Below are 21,224 nucleotides of genomic sequence, written 5' to 3' on the forward strand. Positions count from 1 at the left end.
TAGCTTAGCTAAGGGTTTGTTCTCTTACATTTTTTTCTTTTCTTTCACCATTTAAAAAATCAACTCTTGCTGGGCGGTGGTGGCACACACCTTTAATCCTAGCACTTGGGAGGCAGAGGCAGGTGGATTTCTGAGTTCGAGGCCAGCCTGGTCTACAGAGTGAGTTCCAGGACAGCCAGAGCTACACAGAGAAACCCTGTCTTGGAAAACAAAACAAAACAAAAAATCAACTCTTTAATTCTTCCTCTTTGTTGATTTTTGTTTTGATTACTAACTCATTAACTTCAACTCTGATCTTCATTATTTTTTCTTTCTATGGTTTTAGATGTCTTTTATTCTTGATTTTCTAAGGCTTCAAGATATATCATTAGGTTATTTGAGAACTTCTTCATTTTTAAAATGTAGGTTCTTGTAGTTACTAACTTCACCTTGGATCTACTTTTCCTACAGCCCAATGAACTAATTCTTCGTGTGACCTGTATTTTTTACTCTGAGTTATAGCTTTAAAACCTGAAAAAATAGGGCTGGAGATACAGCTCAAGAGCTAAGAGGACTTGCTGCTCTTGCAGGTGACCTGAGTTCATTTCCTAATAACTACATCAGGAAGCTCAGAACCACCTATATTTCTAGTTCCAGGACATATGGCATTTCCTCTTGCCTTCACTAGCATCTGCGTACATATGGTACCCATAGCAGGCACCTGCACATACACATAAATTAAAAACAAATATGCTTTAAGTAATAAGAACAGTCAGTGATGCCAAAACCAAACGCACAGTGATCTGACTCCAAAGGGATGAGAATGATAGCTGTGTTAGCTTATATAAACAGTTTAATAGAAAAATGGCTTATTGTACTCACAATACCAGAGGTATCTGTCCATCATGATAAGAGGGCATGATAGAGTGACTTACTTCATGGCAGACAGGAAGCTGAATGGAACAGTAACAGAAAGAAGCCAAGGAAAGAAATGACTACTAATAACATGCCTCTAGTGACCTACATTCTTTCATGAGGCCTCACCTGCTCTTGTCCTCCCCAACACCTCCAAATACTATAGTCTAAATTTGTATTCATTCATGGATTAAGTTGTTCATTAGGCCAAAGCCTTCATGATCTAATAATCTAGTCATTAGTTGTACTCCCTCATGGACACAGCTAGCACATGTTTTTACCATTCCCCTAATCAACCCAAACAAGCTGACAGTCTAGATGAACTATGGCAGAAGCCTCATTTAAAAAGCAGTGTATAGTGAGTATCATATGATGGAAGATGTATATTGACCCACAGCTACATATTATAGTCTAGTTTCAATCCATTGTAAAAAAAAAAGGAAAAAGTATTATCAGATTCATCCTTCTTCCATCAAACTGGTATGACTTAAACCAAAGCAAACAGCAAACACAACACACACCAATGGAAACACAAAATGTCATTTATTTTCTTTTCCTGGTGCACAAAGGAGCTTCTTAGTACGTTAACAATAAGCAAATCATACAGATACTGGGGGGAAGGATGTCCCCTTGAATACATACACATATGTATATATATCTATCCTTAAGAACAGCAATCAAGAGGTTAACAATAATGTAAGGAATGCCTTCTGATGGGCTTTTTGGGTAAGAAATAGACAGATAAGTCACTGCCAAATAACAGAAATTCATAATGATTGGTTGCTCAAGTAACCTCGTAAGTCCCTGCTTAGAAATTATATTTAATTTCCTTGTTAACTTTCTTGGCTTTGCATTTCATTAAATTTGGACTAGGTCCACAAACTAACCCTTCAATGTCCATCTCTCATGTTCAGTGCTGGAGATAGGCAGGAAGGTGGGGTAGACTTGAAATCATGCATGGTAACGAATATCAAGCGTTTTCTCTCAATGACCTCTCCCCTATCTGCTTCTTCCCATGTCTTTAGAAGTGTTTTTGTACTTTCTCTGGAGACATTATAAAGTGTATTGTGCAAAGTCATACCTGCAGCAGCTAGTAGATTAGAAATTGCAAACATCTCTTTTCGGTCTTTAATTTTTGTTTTATATCATAGAGTCCCTGTAATATAAGATTTATTTCAAGTCATTGCCCATGATACACGTCTCCTTCTACCTGTTAACACCTAAGATAACTCTTTTCAAATATTTGGATAGTCCAGCAACAGCAACTTTAAGAGCTGTCCACCAGACTGCAGAAGCATGTGGTTCTGGGTATCTCCCACATATACACACTGACAGAACTGATCCAATGTGCTCTCCAGCGTGCCTGGAAGGCTTTCCATATGTCTGCTTCTGAAGTAAAACAGCTTAAAAATAGAAATAATCTGGTAGAGAGTGAAGATTTAGAACACATTGCCAGATCTGGCAGTCATGTTGCTTTGTATGATTTTGCGGGATATTCGAGGGCACACCTCAAAACCAGCAAAGCAATGAAGAGGGGGTTTTCTAACATTTCCTTTCATTTGTCTTGAAATATTTTCGCTCAAGAAGCAAAGAAATTCACACCCTCTGAGACAGTGCAAATAAAGAACCAGCTAAGAGAGTACAATAGAGGAATCTAGCCCCTTTGGCTCCATAGATTAGAATGACCTCTTGGGTTCTAACCTCTTATTTTTAATGCCCCGACCCCCCCCCCCCTTTTTTTGAAAATCGAATTCAACTTGATTAGTCTACTTTTGTGTTTTGACTGCAAGAATATGTTATAAATATAACACACATGATAACTTTTAATGCCTTCTAATCTTTTACAATGAAGTCAATCAAAAACTCTAGAGAAATTATTCAAATGGCATGGAATAGGCAGGATAATTGTTTAATCTTCTTTCATCCCTTCCTTCCTTCCTTCCTTCCTTCCTTCATTCATTCATTCATTCCTTCCTTCCTTTCTTCTTCCCCTCTCTCTCCCTCCCTCCCTCCCTTCCCCTCTCTTTGTTTCTCTTTTCCTTTCTTCTAAAGAGAGCAAACCATTCAAACATAAAGTGACAACTGGGATAGGCTTGGAACAGTGCCTATCCATAATTAGGAAAGTCAACCTACATTATTAGGTGAACACAGCATTTCAAAGTGCAGGACATCTGGTCCCGTGTGTGGGACACTCAAACAAGCATAAGTAACACTCATGAACACTTCACTTGAGGAACTAAACACATATGTTATAAGTGATGCAGGGAGATCAAAGTACATGTAAACACTTCAACACCTTATTGTTATTAGAAGTTATTCAGCTGGCAACACATTATCAGGACTAATCTGAGTGCTCGACAGGATGTTATTACATGACCACTGTCATTCCTGCTTCCCAAATTAAATTTACTTTTATTACTGCATGTGAGTCTTAAGTTTAAATAAAAGCTGATGCTCAACATCAAAATGCACACCCTTAAGGAGGACGAGTGTGGGATCTGCAAACCCTTTGGCAAGAGTCAAAGACACTGCCTAAAATACTTGCTAGTCTCAGAGAGAAATGGGGGAGGGGGATTTGGCAGATCTTTTTGATACTTCTGATGTGCTAGAAACATTGGATTTACTCCCTTATATCCCACAAAACAAGTTCTGTCTTTTTTTTTTAATAAAACAAAATAAGACCTAAAATGTGTACCATCTTTAGATATAATGTATACACAACCAGATCCAAAAGTGCTTCTACCAGGAAAATAGATCTGGATAAGTTACTGCTGAGTTAGCATGGAAAGCAGAGGAGTGTGTTCTTAGATGTGAAAACTGACTCTACTGACTAAAGATTTTTCTGTTATAAGATAAAATGGAAACTCACCTAAACCGTAGGAATGAAATGAAATGTTATTAAAGCCTGTTCCTGGTCCTTGCTTGTTTATAGGAGGTGGAATAAATTAAGAAGAATGTAGTATTTAAGTAGATCCACATCACTGCTTCCTAAGGGTGTGCCACATGCTGATGACCTGGTTTTAGTTCTGGTATGAGAAGGGACACTATGTTAGTTAGAAAAGCTAAAAGGCCCTCTTTTGTTTAATATTCCTTGATGTCTAGTACAGATAAGTCCTAGAAATATAAATACTAAATGGGATTTTTATATCCTTTTCACTATTCTAAGATTTTAATGCCAGAAAAATCTTAAAGAATTACAAAGACAATTTGATAAATTAAAAAAAATAAAACAGAGTTCTTTCAATATACCGGCCTTACAGAGCCTTATCCATAATTCTTTAAGGGACTTGCTCTTGGCTTTTAAGTTCTAGCACATTGACAGGAGGGTGAACTGTACAGCAACAATGAAACATTGGGTTGGGTAGATTAAGCATTGCAAAAAATCCTGTCCTGTTACTGTTAACAGCTCAGGGGAATACACCACTTCCCCTATTTATGAAGACTCCAGTCTACAGAGCAGCAACGTACACAGGGCTTGTTTCTCATCTAATAAAATAGAAGCAACTGCAACACCTCACAGCCAGGAATCAAGATGACTTTGAAGTACACAAAAACACAACAATTTATGCCTTGTGGCTATATGAATACTATCCCTAAGAGATTTTAAATCTTTAATACTCAACTTCTGTCAAACATTTTGAAGCATAGAACTCTATTTGAAAAGCATGTGGCATTCGGGTTCTGACATTCATCCCAAAAAGGGGAAGCATGACACTAACACACCCTGAAATGCAAATTTCACAAAGTGCTAATTTCCATAGATAAGGTCAGTCTAGAATCACGTTTTCAATCCAGTAAGTTCTCTTTTTTTACAAGAGTGTTCTCAATATTTAATTTCTAAGCACAACCAATGATTTTCCAATGTCTTTTCAATGTCTAGCTTGTGCCCTCTCATAAAAATCTGCTCACTGGTCCATACTGGAGTTTCCTAATTTGCTCAGTCATTAGCATAGCATGTCTAACCACATAGGGAGATCTCCTCGCCGCCCTGTATTTCCCTATATGGAAAGGTTTTACTTCACTGTTAGAAGCACATTGCCAGCTGTTAACACTGCCTTCTCTATGAGCAGAATGCAAATCTGAGCAGCCCAGCAGGAGGCACTGTCATGAAATTATGAATGCTCCTGGACCAGAGCGGAGAAGCAGTGCACTCCCTTCAAACAATTTACCAAGTGAGCATTGGAAGGAGACGCAGGAACAGAAGTCGTCCAAAGAAACATGGTACTTTTTTTAAAAGTATACTTTCTAATTGATCCCTGGGCACGAGGAAGATCGCAGAATCATGTCTTCCCAGGAGAGTGTCGTGGCTGTCCAAGGGCCTTACACTGAGCTGGAGAATGGAACGACCTGCTTTCCACCCACATAAACCTCCTCAATATTTCGGTCGTCTCCTGAAATTAAAACCAAAGAATCATTTGTCCTGTGCTTTTTTTTGGGGGGTGGTGGGTTTCAATGATTGTCTTAGTTTCCTTTAGATTTTAAGTAAAACACTTTTAAAAGAAGAAACACAAGCCCCAAAAGGTAGAAACTTTATTTCTTCCAGATCCTTTATGGTCTCACTGAGATGACTTGATGAAGTCATCCTAGCCTGTTGAGGACTGGGGTCTCCATTCTGCATCTGAGTTGAAAATCATAGATAGCTCAATAGTCTCCCATCTCTGACCTTTCTGCTGAAGGGGCAGGCTGGCATTTCCAGGCCCAGGGGAAAGGGCATACTATATCCTATCTTAACCCCCAGATCATGCTCAGCACACTGAGATGAGCAGCCTTCAGACATGCCCTCGCAAAGCTTACCGTGGCCCAGCACTGAGCTCACTCGATAGGAAGGGAGGCAGAGTAAACTCTCCTGATTCAGTTATGTCTCAGGGAAAGAAACTCTGATTGTGGCTTCAGTTCTGTCCCAGGATAAGGAGGTTGTAGAACATAGGAGGAGCACAAGAGGACTTGACATCAAGCTCTCATTCCCTCTACATCCCAGCTCAAGACTTAAATGGTCTTGGAATTATTAGGCATTGTGCCATAGCATGCAAGCTCAGTGCTGAGAACTGTTTTTTGTTGTTTTTTTGAATGATTTAATGCAAATTAACATGCATAGAGTTTAATGTGCACCACAAAAAGTCTTAAACAACAACAACAACAACAACAACAACAACAACAACAAAACCATTGTATTTAGCCCAGAAATGTAAATATACCTACCTAGATAGAGGAACTTCTGGATAACAGCCTAAAAATAGAAAATAGAGGTGGTAAGAAATACTACTTTGTACATTTAGAAATAAAATTTATGGATAAATGCTGCTGTTGGCAAAGTCCAGAAATTAAAATTTATTTCTCCATGACAAAATTTACATTTTAGTAAAAAATGGTCTTCTCAAAAACAAACAAATAAATGAAAACCTAAGCCCAGAGCAGGCAAACAAAAATCACAGTGTACTAGCTATTAATTAGGGCTTGCCCGATACGGCAGTTTGTTTGTTTGTTTGTTTATTGGTTTTTGCAATAGGGACTCTCTACATAGTTCTGAAACCTGCTAAAGTAGATCTGGCTGGCCTTAGACTTAGATCTGTCTGTCTTTGCCTCCATAGTGCTGAGATTAAACGAGTGTGCTACCATGCCCTACTTATTCCTGGACTATACTTGACAACCTTAAAATTGTCAGAGGTAAAGTATTATACAAAGCAAAAAAAAAAATCATTTCAAAAAATGATGCCACTATGTCAAAAGGTTTGACCATTCTCCTCCTCCCAAGAAGAAGGTCCTAACACCTAGGGGGAGTTTCTCACCTTTCTGTGAATCAAATCGTAGGATGCTCCTGTGGGCTTGTGAGAGCAAGTGGATGAGCTGTGCTTTCTCTACCCCAGGATCATCCCTGTCTTTGTCTTACACTTGAGGTCTTGCTAAGGCTCCCAATTTAAAGTCCTTATAGCAGACCATTTCTCCACAGCTCTACATTCTCCATCATAGCCAGCAGAAGAATGCTCAGGTTTGTTGGAATCTCACTTCATTTATGATTTCTTGTTTTATTGAAAACTTATATCTGCATGCTTTGCTCTGGGTAATAGGGATTACCAGTTTGAACCTGAACCAAGAGAGGGACAGTTTGTCTCCCCTGAAACAACAAATGATACAAACTTCAAATAATCTGGTCACATAGTCAGACCTTGTCTAAAAATCAAAAAAATCCTAAGCCAATAAGATTTAAAACCACGGCTGGAGAGATGGCTCAGTGGCTAAGAGCACTGACTGCTCTTCCAGAGGATCTGAGTTTAATTCCCAGGAACCACATGGTGGCTCACAACTATCTGTAATGGGATCCAATACCCTCTTCTGGTGTGTCTGAAGACAACTACACTCTACTCACATACATAAAATAAATACATCTTTTTTTAAAAAAGACTTAAAAAAAAACCCAAAACAATCAACAACAAAATTTAAGGATTAATTTCTCATAAAAAAAAATAAATGAATACATCTTACTAAGAGTGATTGGTTTAAAAATAACCCTCTTTCCTCCTCCAAAAAAAGGCATTTTGTTTAACTTTTACTTACCTCAGAAATATCACCAACAAAATCTCCATAAAACAGATCAATGGGAGAGTCCGATGCTCTGGGGTTGATCAAGAGGGCATCGAATTCCTTGCCGACTTCAAAGTTTCCAATCTCACTATCGAGCCCCAGGGCTACAAATGGATACAAGTGAGCAGCAGTCAGAATCCCACAGAATCCTTCCCGTGTCCTTGTTTACATGGACAGACTCTGTCAGCATATAACTAGACCCTCCAAAATTAGCCCCTTACTCGTGAAGCAGAAAAGTATTCCCATCCCAACAGGACACAAAATTTATGCATAGACAAAGGAGAACAGGAAAGCAAATAGCTCTGTTTATTGCCATGTCACAGCTTGGATGAGGTCTCTTCTTCAGCCCCATCAGCTCCACTGAACCTTCAAAGCAGCAAGCTTGACACACAACCTACCTACTTCATCCCTCCCCCTTCTCCTCAACATTTCTAGATTTACCTTTTTGTTCCAAGAAATAGTTGGTCATGTTTATTTTCATTGCAGTAAACTGAACCCCAAACTAAAAACAAACCCACTCTGCAAAAATTTCAAAACAGGTATACCCACTAAGAATTCTTTAGTTTAAATCTTTTGAATGAAAAAAAAATCCATTTCAAAGTTCGGAGACTCTGTAACTCAAGATTCCCAGTGACTTTGTAACTTGAAAGGCACTCTGGTTGCCCAAGAAGAATGGTTTCCTAAACTAGGACACAGGTCAGTAAATGTCTACTGGCTTCTCCTGGCTTACAGCTATAATTCATGTCCATGGTTTCTGGATGCCAAGAAATAATATGTCTCATTTTTATAATTTATTAAAGAGCTGCAGGTGTCTAGTTTTGTCACCAATGATGCCGTTTGATTGGCAGCTCTTTAAAGTCTGCATTCTGAGCAAGAGGGGCATTGAAATTACATTCATGGTGTGCTGTCTATTCTAAGACTTATGTCTGCTGCATCTTGTCACTTCCAGTGTATTTTATGGTGGGGAAGTATTGGGTAGATTTTTCTTTGCTTTTCTGGTATGACACAGTATCTGACATGGGAAATTTCTGTGCACAGGCATCCCAGTAACATGGCGACTATCAGGACAGCGAAGTAGAAAGCACACTTGTTCTTAAGACAGGACTTAAATAGAGACTCTTTTTCACTGTCTGTAAAGAAATGACTTTTTAACCTAAAGCCATTTCATAGCCAGAGAAGGGTGTGGAAATAATAACTGTTAAAAGCAACAGGTGACTTCAGGGAGAGCCTGGTGTGAACCAAAACATACATGCTACTTTCCGCCCTTGACAAAGGAGCAGTACCATACTTTGAGGGTTTTTATTTATTTGCTTGTTTGGTTTGGTTTTTAAGACAGGGTTTCTCTGTGTAGACCTGGCTGTCCTAGAACTCACTCTGTAGACCAGGCTGTCCTTGAACTCAGAAATCTGCCTCCCAGAGTACTGGGACTTACCACCGCCACACCTGATTCACACTATGAGCTTTTAGTGACTATATTCAACATGAAATTGTGTGTGCTTAGTAGGCCAGAAGAGCTGACAGAATTGTGAGGTCCAGAGGGTCTGAGGATATCTAAACTAAATGGGTTGTTTGTCAGAAAACAGAGAGCTCAGAGATGAGCTATATGAGAAGCAGGTGACAGATTTTGGTGAACTTGCAAATAGATGTAAATCTGGATCTTTCCATAGACCCAACCAGGCTGGTCAGCAATTCAGATGGCTTCAGGAAACACCATCAAGCAGCACTTGCTACTTGAGGAATGTTGGCTGTGTGAGCTGGCTAACAGAAAATGAGTGTAAGGTTGTGGCAGAGTTGGGAAGTGCCACACTTTAAACAGGAATGACTTAACCCACTTCACTCAGGCTATACTATAGACACAAGTGAGGAGAAGGAAGTCCCCCACAGTTGCCAAAGAACATTGATTTAAAGCTACACTCCGGTGAATGCTTTGTCAAGTTCCCACAGCGGCTTGATCAGAAACTGCAACCTAGCAGAGTGAAACACAGAGCCTAGGCTGAAAACCACCACTTCAGTTCAGTTCAACCTATTTTCATCAGTGGGTGGGCAGCAGATCACTGAGCTAAAGTATCTAACATATATAATGGTGCTGTGGGGGTGGGGCCACACTTAAGAATTTCAGAAATGAAATAGATGGCCAAGGAAAATACAAAGGATGTAACTATGATTTCTCTCCCTTGAAATGTTCTTCTGGCATTCATGATATTCTAGAACACACAAAGATGATATTCCCTGTCTTCCATTTTTTAATTTAGAGTGTGTATCCTAAATGTACCTAGATCTGCATATGTATATTTAATTGTTCTAGAGCTGCCAATGGTTGGAAGCTACCTTCAATATACCATATTTCTAGAAAAATGATTATTTCAACTGTAGTTGCACATGAGAACTAAGGAAAGATGATGCATCACAACTGCCAATCAACTACACTGTTATTTCCTTCTCCATTTAAAGAAACTTGCATAATCAGTGCATGGATTAGGCAGGAATTAATATGGGAAGACAGCGCAATGAGGTTCAGCTCTATACTCTGGATTAATGCTTTCTGAATGCAAACCATGGCACGCCACACCTTGGCAGCTGTGTGTTACTCGGGTTCCTTTTCTGTAAGTGAAATTAGCGACAGTGGCGGTGAGGACTGAATGGTAGCACAGGTCCAGGGCATTCGCCAGACTGGCCCATGGAAAGAATACAAGTATCTTGGCAATCACTTTTATTGATAGCCCTATCATTCAAGAAAGGACAGTACTTGACTCAATGGGAGAATGAATTATCTTAAGTCATATGCATATGACTAATGTAAATATTCACTATAAGAATCAATATGACAATAGTGTTTTAAACAGTTATCCACCAAATAATGAATTCATTGAAAGAAATGGTTGCTGCAGTACATGGCTATGATTTGGGTATGTTATATGACATGCATCAGTCATGAATATAGGGTTTGCCTTAGTTCACTGTGGTGCACCTCCACACTACAGCCAAAGACACAGATTGACATGACGGTACATGATGTGAGAGAGGATGAAGCTTGTCATTACCTTGGCTCCCTCCAAGAGTGGCTAGTCTGAAGATTTCTTTGAGGGTGAGGCTTTTCTCATTCACCTTATTAATTAAGAGGACATTGGAAACCATCACTGCTCTTCGGATGGCATCGAGCATGGAATAGGAGTAACCACCAGCCACATCTATGGGAGGGAAGACAAAGCCCAAATGGTAACTTTATTAAGGTGGATGCGTTAACAGGTATACATGTCCCCCCAGCCCCCTGCCACTCTGGTTTTAATGACTCTGGTTTTTTTTAAAATTTCTAAAAAGTTCTCATCTGTAAACATATCACCTGTAAATAAACATTTAAATGAATTCAAAATTTGTCATTTGCATAAAATCAGAAAGGGACACCATTTAGTGAAAGAAAAGGGATAAACAAGAAGGGGGCATGAGATGGGGGAAAATGAGAACAAAGTAATGGCAGTACACATATCAAACTGATACCCATATCAGAATACTTATCACTTTGCATATCAAAACTTATCACTTTGCATGATGCTTTTTAAAACCACCTGTCATTAAAGTCAAATATATTTCAAAATTAACTTCTAGGATTGTTCAAACCATCACAAGTCTTGTGACACAACACAACAGAAGTTCCTTCTCTCATAGTTAACTTTGGAGGCTGGAAGTCTAAAATGCAAGTGTTGGCAGGGATGGCTGGAGAGTGTTGTTTGGTGGCAGAGTGTGTGTTGATACTGGACAATGAATGGCAGCGCTTTAGGCCCCAGCACCACTACGAGTGTCAGAAAGGATCTCAGCCCTTCTGAAGGTCCAGGAAGTATCCTTTGCTCCTCCCAGCTTCTCATGGCTCATGGAAATCTTAGCTTATGGCAATAACTCTAGTCTGTTCACGTTCACATGACCTTCTTCCCTTGAGTCTTTGTGGCTTTCATTTTCTGTCCCTTATAAGCATTAATTGTTAAACTTAAGAGCTGCCCCAGTTCAGAATGAGTTCATCTTGCCAGCCTTACCTTAATTCTATCTACAAAAACCCTTAGTCCCAATATTGTCATAATTACAGGTTTAGTAGACATCTTTTGAGGGTTACAACTTGACCCACTACAATAGCCACATGGCTAATAAAGATAAATATATCTATTTCTTGGACACTCATGGAAATTGTTCAAATAAGGGGGAATAGCTGTGAAACATTTATAATATGATTTAACATAAACTTACAATTGGATACATTAAGATAACGTCTTAGTATTCATTCAATCCAGATGAAAACTTTAGAAAATTAAAAAACCATTTTTAAACAATAATTCTTCAGGAAGCTTTAGAATGGACATATGGTTTGGAAACTTAGTAAATAAATAATCAAAACTGATACAGAAAGCTTTCCATTCTGGTTGGCATCACTGAATGAGAAATGAAAGTTTTGGTGACTTTGATTAAGTCCCTAAGGATAATTAATTGAAACACTGCCTTTACAGGAACAAATGCATGTCATTAAATGAGTTGATACAATCTCAAGTAAAATAGCATATTTTATTAGAGGATACATTTTATAGTTAATCAAATAGCCATCATAGTTTAAATGTTCCTGTCATTTCTGGTAGATGTGTATGATTATTAGTGCCTATAAATATTGCAAAGATCAAACATAATTGGCTATCTAGTACCAATTCTGGATTACAGCTCAATTTTATGTTCAACTGTCTTGTATGCCTTAATTAAACTTATATGAGGATTTGTTTTGTTTTGTTTTGTTTGTTTTTTTGTGAAGTATTTTTCTTTATCCAGATCAGTCTTGCTAGGGGATCTTCTGTTACCCTGAAAAATTTTATTACAGCTACTTAACTTGTTAGTGTCTATTAATATAAAATAATCATGGCAGTAGAGACAGCTCAACCATTAAAGTACTTGTCAATGCAAGCCTGAGAGTCTGAGTTTGATCCCCAAGTCCTATGTAAAAGGCTAGGTATGTTGGCACACTAGGAAGGCAGAGACACACAAATCCCTGGAGCTTTCTGAACACTCATTTAGCTTAATTGGAAAACATCAGATCCCATTCAAAGATACTGTAATAGCACCCAAGGAATGATACCTGAGGTTGACCTTTGGTCTCTAAACGGACATGTGAACACATGCATGTACATTAACTCACATGTGTATACACACACACACACACACACACACACACACAAGTACAAATACTTGGGCATATAAATTAAAAACAAGAACCCAGTAAGCCTTTTGTATGTAATTATTTCATGTTAATTTAAAAAGAAGTGAATTAATTATAAAATAAAAAAGCAACTCTGAATATCCAATTATCATAAACCAGTGTTGCATCATACCAAAAATAATTGCAATAACAGCACAACATTGACTTAAACAATCTTCAACATAAACATATAAGGAATCTGCTATCAACTGCATTTTAGAGTCAAAAATATCAAGGTTCATGGACAAGGTAACATGCTATTCACCCAAAGTATCATACCACACCAGCTAGTGGTAATGTGGTAATTTGTATAACCTCTAAATACAGAGGCTCTCAAATACAAGTTTTTGGTCAAGTTTATCTTGGAGACTTTTTGTTAGACAGATGTTTCAGGTTCCCTATGTGAAGCTGCTGTGTCAGACTCAGTGAGGAGTAAGTTCCAGAATCTGTCTTTTACAATTATTTTTCAAGTTGATGGTTAAAAATTGTATACATGAGGCTAGAGAGATAACTCAGTGGTTGACAGCACTGACTGCAATTCCAAAGGACCTGGATTCAAATCCCAGCACCCACAGGATGACTCACATCTGTAATTCCAGTGCCAGGAGATCCAATACCATCTTCTAGCCTACATGGGCACCAGGCTCACACATAGTGTACAAACATACATGTAGGTAAAATACCCACACACATTTTTTTAAAGTATGCATTTATGGTATACAATATGACATTGGGTTTTTGTTATGTTTTATTTTTCAGAGATATGCTAGGGTAATATTCTGCCATTTTAGCCCTTCCTACACCATTTTGATGTCTGGATACATCATGGTGTGGCTCAGTCAGGCCATTTAACATATACATTGTTTGTTCCCCCCACCCAGTGAGACCACTGAAAATGTCCTCTTAGCATGTTTTAAATGCATAGAATATTATTAGCTTTAGTTTCCAAAATACACAACAGAACTTTCAGACTTTATTCTGTTGTCTAACTCAAATTTTGTAGTCTTTAACCAGTCAATCACACTGTATTAAAAGAACGCAAGATAATCCTAACATGTTTCATTGTGTAAAGCACTTTTTTAAAAAGGCCACTTGTGAAGTTGACGTGCCATTTATTCAAATAGCTCCTCTTCAAAATAGCTGGACTGCCTACCCACAGTATAGTTAGATTGCTCGAGGATGCTGATGAATTATATCTCATTATTTATTTATCTACTTATTTAGTTTTAATTCTTCCTGTTCTACTCCCTGCATGAAAGTCTAATTTACTTGGCATGATGAGTGCTCCAGATAACACAGACCTGACATTGAACACTGGTTATGCTGCACTCTTAGCTTATAGACTAACGGGTGAGCCAGCACCCGGGTGAGCCAGCACCCGTTCAGAATCTTCAGTGACTCATCAGTAAAACTGAGGAAACACTTTTTTTTTCAAGACAGGGTTTCTCTATGTAGCCTTGGCAGTCCTGGAACTCACTCTGTACACCAGGCTGGCCTTGAACTCAGAAATCCGCCTGCCTCTGCCTCCCAAATGCTGGGATTAAAGGCGTGTGCCACCACCGCCCAGCGAGGAAACACTTTTAATTTGGGAATTAAGTGAAATGATATCTGTGTAGTAAAAAAAAATCAGATGCTTTTACTAAAATATTGAATAAGATTATAATAATCTGGGAATAATGCACATTAAGAGCTCAACTATTTTGCCTCATATTTCCTTTTTATGGCTAAAATAAAGGTGCTAAATGTAAGGGTAGAAAAACAATTTACTATATGGTCTGAAAATATGCAAAGACTAAATATACTCCATTATATGGAGATAGAGGTTCAAGTGAACATAGGGTAAGAAAACACAAAGTGATATGAACATAGATGATCTAAGTAATAGCAGTTACTAAAAATATTTTATAAAATATTATACAAAAGGGACCAGCATGGTGGACCACACCTTTAATCCCACCAGAGTCAGAGGCAGGGAGATCTGAGTTTGAGGCCAGTATGGTTTACATGGTGAGTTCCAGAACAGTCAGGACTATGTAGAGAGAGACCCTGTCTCAAAAGTGCATGTGCATGTGTGTGTGCATATATGCATGTGTGTGTGTGTGTGTGTATGCTTGATAGAAAGTAGTATTTTTTCTCCAGAATCTTCTATTAAAAATAAACTCCAAAGGAATCATGAGATTAAGAAATGGTTGCATATAATTTGCTGGAAAGTTTTAGAGACATGCCTTGTCATCTTGTTAATTAAGTGGTTCTATATTCTTTGGGTTGACAATGTAAGGTCAGTAACAGGAACATCTAAACAAAAGGCAATATTGTACAACACTAGCCACGCAGATCATGGCATTTTCACAGGGTAAGGGATGGATAATTCTAGGTATCAACTTGGCTGGTTTAAGGAATACCTAGAGGATAGGTGAGCCATTGTTTTCAGGCTTGCCTTTAAGGGCAGGGAAGCCCTGTCCAGACATTATGTCATCACCTTGGAGCCTACAAAGTACAAAAAAGTGCACATTCATCTCTCTTTCCCCACCTCATAGAACTGGAAAACTCTCTTCTATTGTCACCTGATGTCAGAACTCCAGGCAGAAGAAAGAAAAGAGGAATATAAACAATAATAGTAATGGCAAACTGTGATTAGTTTAGTGATGGGGAGAGTGGAGGTGGCGAGCCCACTTTGCACAGTCAAAGAAGACCTTTATCTGGCACTAACACATGAGAAGTCATTTGCAAAATGAGTATTTAGGTAAGAAACAAAATTGGTATGAAGGATTGTAATTCATATAGTCTGTATAGGTAGGAGACATATTATGAGATGATGCAGGGAACCACATAGTGTTGCAGGCAAAGTAATAACATTCTAAATTCCCCGGAAGAGTGGCAGACACAGAGGGTGAAAATGTCCAGACTTTTGTGATTTCAAGAAGAGAAAAATTATCAGAAGGGCCAGGAGTAAACTGGAGACCAATTAGGGCCAGCATTTCAGCCAGAAAAAAAAAAATGGCAGCATGTGGCATGTGCTAGAGACCATCATGGTAAATAAAGTTGTTTCAGATGGTAGGAGGGTGACACAAGGCTGGACATTGTACTGTGTTGGACACAAGGGAGAGAGGACAAAGGTGGGCAGAAGATAATATCCTGAATTCCCTGACTAGGAGACTTCTTATCAGAGTTAGGACTAAATGTGATTTGGGGAGCAGGGGAAGATAATTGAATTTGAGGCTCACAAGAGAAGGGAGAATACTCAAAACTGAAAAGCCAGGATTAGGTTTCAAAGGAGGGGTGGGATGCACATAAAACCTGAGAAGCATATGAGGCCATGGTGAAGACAAAAAACTTTAAGAAAAAAACTTGAAGTATGAAGAAGAGGTTGACTTGTTGAGTCTTGAAGGCAGCTTTTCCAAAAAGTCAGGAAGAGAAGACCAAGCCTTCAGAGAAGAAAGAATGGCTAGCCACAAGGAAGACATTTTTTTTAAAAAAAACAGGATTTTGCTGACTCCCTTGTAAGCTATTGAGACCAGGAGGTGTCAACCCCAGCAGACCACAGAGGCATGGAAAGCCATGACACAACAGCATCTTTTGAGAGGTGGCAAAGAGGTTGTGGCTGCAGCTAGCCACAGCAAGAAGAACAAAATGGCTGCCTTGCTGGCTGAGCAAGAATTAGGACTGTAGTGGGGGTGGTGGGTGGAGGGCAGAAGAGCAGGAGCCTTGTGGATGCCCACACTCAAAAGAGGTTTGCTGTGAAGAAAGGCAGCAGGCTTAAGAGATAGCTCAGAGGTTAAGAGCACTGTTCTTTCAGGGTCCTGAGTTCAATTCCCAGCAACCTCATAGTGCTCATAACCACTTATAATGAGATTCTGGTGCCTCTTCAGGCATGCAGGCATACATAAAAAAAGAACACTGTATACATAATAAATGAATCTAAAAAAAAAAAAGAAAGGAAGGAATGGAGGAAGAAAGGAAGGAAAGCAGCAACATGGGCAGGAAACAGATGGGGATGCCTAGGTGAAGAGAAAAGTTGCAGATAATGACCTAAAAGAATCAGAAGATATTTTAGATGCTTGAGTATATGTAGGAATGGTCCAGTAGAAATGACATATTGATAGGCAAGAATGTATATAAATTTAGTGGTGGGAAATTTAAAAATATGATTTCTGACTTATTTTTTAATCTTTGTAATGACTTAGGGGAAGAATCCACGAGCCAGGTGTAAGGAGAGGTTGAGCTACAGTAGACAGTTTCAGGAGATCAGAGAGGGACAGAAGTCTGCTTTGGTTTAAGGAAGCAGAACTTAGTATAAAATTGTAATCTCTGCTGTCAGTATTAAGGACAGCTTGGATTTGAACACAAAATTTCCCATGAAACCCTCTGTTCTCTCCAGCAACTTCTAAACACCCAGCTGCAGGCATAGGCAAGGGAGCTCTTGAAGTAACCTAAGGGTGGGCTTTGCCCGGTGAACACATGGAAAACGAGGACATGAGCCTTTTCCTCTACCTGGGTTGCCTTGTCCATCCTTGATGTGATGCTATGTGCCTGGTTTTACTGTATGTAGCCTGTCATGTTGTCTTTGGATGATGTCCCTGGGAGGCCTGCACTTTTCTGAGGGGAGTGGGATGGGGGTAGAACTAGGAGAGAGGGGAGGTGGTAGGGAGAGATTGAGGGAGGGGAAGGAGGAAAAACTGCAGTCAGGGTGTAATATATGAGAGAAGAACAAAGAAAGAAGGGGGAAGAAAAGAAGAGAAGAGAAAAGAACAGAACCCGAGTACCTATGAAGAGGAGGGAAAGAGTGTGGTCCTATCAGCTGGCATCCGAGAGGGCAGCACTAGGAAGACGGGAAGGACTCAGAGAGTGAGGCATTTCTAGACCAAAGTTCTCAAGAAGGCCAAAGGTTGTTGCTTGGGAGAATGTTTTCTTTAGGTTTCTATTTACTGTGATAAAGACCATGACCAAAGCACGTTGGGGAGGAGAGATTATGTGGCTCACAGGTCACAGTCCATTATCAAAGGCAGCCAAGGCAGGATCTCGGGGCAGGGACCTACAAGCAGGAACGAACAGAATCATGGTGGAATGTTGCTTGCTGTCTTGCTCCTCCTGGCTTGCTCAGTTTTCTTTCTTATAGAACCCTGGGCCACCTGCCACAGTGGTCTGAGACCTCCCACATCAATCATTAATCCAGAAAATGCCTCACTCACTTCTCTACAGGCCACTCTCATGGACGCAGTTTCTCCGTGGAAGTTCCCTTGTCTCAGACTTCTCTAACTTGTGCCAATTTGAGAAAATCTAACCAGCACAGAGAGTGGTGGCACTGTCAGGTGAGGGTGGGGACAGCCCAGGGAAGTGGAACAGTAGCTACAGGTGCACTCTTTGTTTTGATGAGTTTGTACATCATGCTACATGTATTTGTTCTACACGCTTAAACTTCCCCTTCAGGTTATGGCTCGGTGGTTATTTACTGTTTATTTTGCCTTTTCCTTCATATTTTAGAAGGGAGGAATGCTATTTTCCTAATTCTTCAAGTAGTTTTCTTTATACAGGGTAAGCATTTGAGATCCCAAATTCTGAAATCTCAAATGCAGGTAACAACACACTAGAAAATTTTGCATCTGATATCATGTGAAACAGGTGTGCTTAAAGACACAATGAAATTGCCCCAGTCTATGTATATGAGCTATCTATGAAATATAAATTAATTTCAAGTGAAGATCTGCATTCATTCCTCCAAGTATTTCTTCCTTACTCAGCATCCATCAGTTAATTTTTTATGATAACATGTTAGAGATATACAAATAATATAAGACATATAAAACCAAAACTCAATAATCAAATGCTCAGTTTCAAAAACAATGAGGGTGTATCTCCACCAAAGGAAACTCTTCTTGACCTATCATCACTTGCTTTTTAAAAATAGATGCACTTTTAACATTTCTAACACATTCTCTTTTATAATTCCTAAAACAATTCATCGTTTCTATGGTGTTCTTAAACAAATACTCTTCTCTGGATTCCGCAGTGCTGCCACTGTTCTTAGTTTGATCCTCAGCAGAAAGAAGTGTCACCAGCTCTGGTCACCTTCCTTTTCATTATTATTATTAACACATATTAATTGTACAAATGAACAGATTTTGGTGTAGCAGTTCTATGTGTGCATATATCTTGTCAATCTCTGATCATGTCTCCTCTCCCATCTTCTACCTATCATCCCCATTGTCATGACTCTTCTCCCAGATGCACATAGTCCATTTTCAGCTCTCAGGTCATCTGCTTTGTGTTTTCTTTGTTGGTTCGTTGGTTTCCAAATGTGGGAAAGCATATATGTGAGTGTGCCTTCCTATAACTTGTCGCATGGCTGGTGACAGCTCCCCAGACTTCCTTGTGTGAACTAACATCCCTATGTAATGACCCTTCATTTTGACTCACATCTAATGATAGAGACTTTCAAGTAATTATTTTCAAAGGGGTCATAAGGAGAACATTTCCCAAGCCTTCATATAGCTGGAGAGTTTGTTGCTTTTATACATGAAGGAGAGATGTCCAGATATAGAAATAGTATTTTTGATCAATAATTCTTTGCTTTCAAACTCTTTCTTGTCTTTGGTATCATTTGTACCAACCAACAAAAACAATCATCTGAAAGAAAACTGGCTTTTTGTTGGTGGTAGTGGTTACTTCTTATTCCCTCATTCAATACTTTGGGAGCATTTTTGATTTTCTAGAAATTAAGATATTTTACCACAACATGTTCAGTTACAATTTAACACACAGCGGTGTACATTCTCTCAACATTTCTATTCTTCAAGCTCTGATTATGACTGACTGCTTCTATCCCAGCTCCTTATCAGTTAGGAACACCTGTCTTGGTCCTATGCCTCCAGCCCCAAACCCATGCTTGGTTTCTGCCCTCCACATTATCCTGTAACACTAATGTGCTCTTGCTGAGTTTTATTCTCTAGACCACTGGCTAAATTTTCAGCCAGAGTAATTTAATTTCTTTTTTTAAAAAGAATTCATTTTATTTTTCAAATTATGTGCCTGTGTGTGAGTTACTGAATGTGAGAGCAAGTGCTTGTATTGGCCAGAAGAAGGTATTAGATGCCCTGCAGCTGGAACAGACACTTGTGAGCTGTCAGACATGAGTGCCCAGTTTCTAAACAATGAACAGGAATAACTTTTGCAGAGGGTTGGGGGTTATGACTTCAAAACTTCTCCAAATTTGGTTGATGTTTATAATCAAGACACCCATCCCTATGGAAGCTAATAAAGCTCATGGCCTGATACCTGCAAATCAGTTCTATTAGAATGGTATTCATCAGTTCAGCTCCAGATGGAGGCTGCTTACCTGTCCCAAGCCCTATCTTCACTTTATGCTTCAGGACCTCAAGCACGTTCAGTAAGCCACTGCTCAGCCTGGAGAGAAAGAAGATGCGAGAACAAGCAGATCTAGGTGATTTGACAGCATTAGGACACTGCCAATAAAGATGGTGATGTCATTAAAAACTGATTCTTATCCTTATTATCCCTAAGGTCAACAGTCAGTCATACCAGGGCAAGAAATTGGTGGAGTAGAAAAGACCATAAAAAGCTGCCTCCTGGTCTGAGGTCATTCCGGGGAGGAAACTTTTACATGGGAAATGGTGAACAAGTAAGCCTTGTAGCTAGTCTTGTAGCAATTGTGTTAAGTCGAATAAAGCTATAGGCTTTCTAGCCAACTTCTCCTTCTATGGTGGAAAACACAAATTATAAAGCGTCATCTTGACTCTGTGTCCAGAACAATGTATTACCCAAATGAGAAGCAATTTATATTAGGGCACAATAGCAATTTGTATTAGGGCACAAAAAATAATACTCTGGGTGTATGAAACATTTGGCCTCAGAAACAGCTGGAAGAGGCAGAGTATCTAACCTCCTTTCCCCAATAGAAATCAGAATTTCTCAGGCTGTGGTATAGCTCAGAGATAAAATTCTTGCTTAGCATGCATAGGGACCTAGGTTTGTCCCCAACAATAACAACAAAATAACTAAAATTTCTAATTAAATCATTCTAATCTTCCATCCTTATGTCTTATGCTGGCTAGGAAGTGGTTCTCAGACATACTTTGTCTTACAGTCATACGCCTCCGTTTTGGAAGAGATCCTGCCCCATTCCCAGAAGGTAAACCATATGACACAAAGACCAAGAGGAACTGAAATGTCTTCCCCACTATCCCAACTTCATAACTTGGCATTACATCAAAACCTCTTTGTCCAGTTACACCTCAGTGTGGATGTCCTGCTCCATCACATCAAAGCATAAAAAATGGGGGAGAGTTCTCTGTCTCTGCTGGTCTTCACTTAATGGTTCTGTGCACATAAAATGTTGAGTAGGCATATTTGCTAGGCTTTCTCTCATTAATCAGTCTTATTTTAGAAGACTGATGATGACTTATGATAGATAAGAAAAGGTTTTTCTCCCTCATGTTTTTCTTCCCCTGTGCTTACAAGGTCAAAGACAGTACAACTAGAGAGAATGGAAGCCAGTAAGTTGGGATCTGGT

General features: G+C 39.2%; 1 protein-coding gene across 3 annotated transcripts in view; it reads right to left on the reverse strand.

Annotated features, from left to right (window-relative positions):
* Positions 1 to 1,418: 1,418 nt before the first annotated feature.
* The window catches only part of Gda (guanine deaminase), a 93,693-nt gene continuing 73,887 nt past the window's right edge, over positions 1,419 to 21,224 (reverse strand). For all 3 annotated transcript variants that reach the window (XM_031389912.1, XM_031389914.1, XM_031389913.1), the window contains exons 10-14: positions 20,031 to 20,098; positions 10,515 to 10,661; positions 7,447 to 7,577; positions 6,094 to 6,121; positions 1,419 to 5,285 (exon numbers count right to left, since the gene is read on the reverse strand). In XM_031389912.1, the coding sequence (XP_031245772.1) occupies positions 5,215 to 5,285; positions 6,094 to 6,121; positions 7,447 to 7,577; positions 10,515 to 10,661; positions 20,031 to 20,098 (445 nt within the window). In that variant the 3' untranslated portion in view covers positions 1,419 to 5,214. The remainder of the gene's footprint in view (positions 5,286 to 6,093; positions 6,122 to 7,446; positions 7,578 to 10,514; positions 10,662 to 20,030; positions 20,099 to 21,224) is intronic.

This window comes from Mastomys coucha, unplaced genomic scaffold, assembly GCF_008632895.1.
Source record: "Mastomys coucha isolate ucsf_1 unplaced genomic scaffold, UCSF_Mcou_1 pScaffold21, whole genome shotgun sequence".
NCBI classification, from domain to species: domain Eukaryota; kingdom Metazoa; phylum Chordata; class Mammalia; order Rodentia; family Muridae; genus Mastomys; species Mastomys coucha.